The following is a 2,393-nucleotide window of genomic DNA, read 5'->3' on the forward strand; positions in this document are numbered from 1 at the left end:
CATGGTAGCCACCTGAGGCTACCCCTGGGGTTTGTGCAATGTAGTGCCTCCGCATTTGTCTCTTGGGGCTCTCAGGTAAGTGAAGACCTTGGTCTGAGTGGACAAAGTCCGGTCCTCTGAGGAATGGTATACACTCAACAGTGACAAGAGTATTGGGTCCGGCCAAAGTGAAGGAGAGGACCCCGAGGGAGGAGGGAGCGTACCCCAATCCCTGAGACAAAAACGGGACACCACAGAAATCCAACCTGCCCCCAATCTCAGCCCTAGAAACCCTGGGTAAATCTGTCAGCCTGAGCCTCTTCTCGTTTCCTGATTGGTGCTTTCCAACAGGGCTTTGTCTGGGATCTGGACAAAAGTAAGCTGAGGCAGGATTCCACAAGTTGGCAGGGTAGTCACAATGAAGAGTGAACGGATCTCTGAGCCCAGGACACATGGAGCCCAGACCTGCCATGCCTTTTTGGTCAGGAATGGGGAGACATGGAATCTGTGGGTGTACTGGCTTCCCCCACTTCCTCCTCAGTTATCTATGGAAGTGAGAACTTTCCTTTAGGAGGGTAGCCGCAGGACAACACATGGAGTTTTTTTTTTTTTAGTTCCTGCAGCCTGACAAGGTAAGGACTGAGTGGGACATCATCCGAGGACAGATGGACTCGATATAGATATTGTTACTTGGTGACACCTGTTAGACTCTGGGCAGGTGTTGCCAGATGTGGGGCCACTCCAAGTCCTTCTGGTGAGTATCAGGGGTGAATAGCCTTGTTATGAGCATTTTGTTTCTGGCCAGCATAAGGGGAGGAGAAAGTCCTGGAGTGGACGGGTGGAGACACTGAGTGAGTATGGAAGAGATTCCCCCATCCAGAAAAGAGCACCCAATTCCACAGCACCCAATTCCACCTCAACACACTGTCTTTCTCAGAACCTTAGGTTGTGCCAGCTTCACCCTGAGGAGCCTTCTCACTTCCTCCTTCAGGATCTTACTGAACAGGTCGTTGAGGAGAGACACCCGTGATGCCAAAAAGCACTTCTGAAAAAGAGACTGGTAAGTAGCCTTTGTCAGAGCTCCCTAGGGTGAATTTCCAAACTGTGGCTCCTCACATTCCCTCTCTCTCACAGGTCCATGAGTCCCCATTACCCACTTTCTGCCCAACTACTGTCGCGCTCCCAGCACACATAATCATGCATTACCATCAGCTCTACAAGTCTGAGGAAGACCTTCGGGACTCAAGGGAGAACCTCGACCTGGTGGTGCAGCAGCTTGTGCCTGTGCAGGTAGAGGAGGTAGAGGAGGTAGAGGAGATGGAGGCTATATCTCCCTCCCCCTCTGTCTCTTCCTTCCTCTCAGTCCTTTTCCATGAGAGTCAGGATGAGGCAGCTGCTGCTGAGTCAGCAAGTCCTCCCCACAGCCCTCAGGGTGCCTGCCCTCCCCCACTGCCTGCCTTGGCAGCCTCTCCATGTAGCCAACCTGAAGATGAGGGCTCCAGCAGCCCAGATAAGGAGGGGCCAAGCAGCGGGGAGGGCTCTGAAGAGGCGAGGTCCACTCTCCAAAGCGCCCTACATTTAAAAATGGGTTATCTGGTGGCATTCCTGCTCCTGAAGTATCGCAACAGGGAGCAGACCACAAAGGCAGAAATGCTGAGTAGGGTCATCAAAGAGCAGCAGGGCCACTTCCCTGAGATCTTAGGTGAAGCCTCTGAAGTCATGAAGCTGGTCTTTGGCATTGATGTGAAGGAAGTGGACCCCAGCGCCCACACCTATGTCCTGGTCCCCACCTTGGGCCTCACCTATGATGGGATGGGGGGCGATGGGCACAGGTTTCCCAACACTGGCCTCCTGGTCGCAGTTCTGTGGCTGATTGCCACAGAGGGCGACTGTGCCTCTGAGGAGGAAATCTGGAAAGCCCTGCAAGTCAGGGGGGTGCATGATGGGAAGCAGCATTGTATCTATGGGGAGCCTAGAGAGCTCCTCACCAAAGTTTGGGTGCAGGAACAGTACCTGGAGTACAGGCAGGTGCCCAACATCCAGCCTGTTCGCTATGAGTTCCTGTGGGGTCCCAGAGCCCATGCTGAGACCACCAAGTTGAAAGTCCTTGAGTTTTTTCTCAGGAATTATAGAAGGGATCCAAGTTCTGTCCCATCCCTGTCTGAAGAGGCTATGAGTGATGAGGAAGAGCAGGCCTGAGCCAAGTTTCAGTCAAGCACATTTCCAGCCCATGTCTGACATGAAGTGGGCACAATTCTTTAGTCTGTTTGAGAAGAGGACAGTCAATGTTCTGGGTAGTAAGGCCCAGGGCTATTTGGGGAAATAAGGGCTGTAACATCTGTGTGTTCCTGGGATGATTTAGAAATGTATCCTTGTTTGCTTTAGGAATTTTAAATGTGTCCCATTTCGAAGAA

General features: G+C 52.3%; 1 protein-coding gene across 1 annotated transcript; it reads left to right on the plus strand.

Annotated features, from left to right (window-relative positions):
* Positions 1–1,176: 1,176 nt before the first annotated feature.
* On the plus strand, positions 1,177–2,178 carry LOC118704979 (melanoma-associated antigen 4-like). Its single transcript, XM_036413089.1, has one exon. It carries the CDS (start codon positions 1,177–1,179, stop codon positions 2,176–2,178), a length of 1,002 nt encoding a protein of 333 aa, XP_036268982.1.
* Positions 2,179–2,393: the final 215 nt, after the last annotated feature.

Source organism: Pipistrellus kuhlii, unplaced genomic scaffold, assembly GCF_014108245.1.
Source record: "Pipistrellus kuhlii isolate mPipKuh1 unplaced genomic scaffold, mPipKuh1.p scaffold_m20_p_49, whole genome shotgun sequence".
Lineage (NCBI taxonomy): Eukaryota > Metazoa > Chordata > Mammalia > Chiroptera > Vespertilionidae > Pipistrellus > Pipistrellus kuhlii.

Excerpts from the sequence above, each read along its gene's own strand:
- LOC118704979 (XM_036413089.1), top strand. The coding sequence starts at position 1,177 with ATGCATTACCATCAGCTCTACAAGTCTGAGGAAGACCTTCGGGACTCA.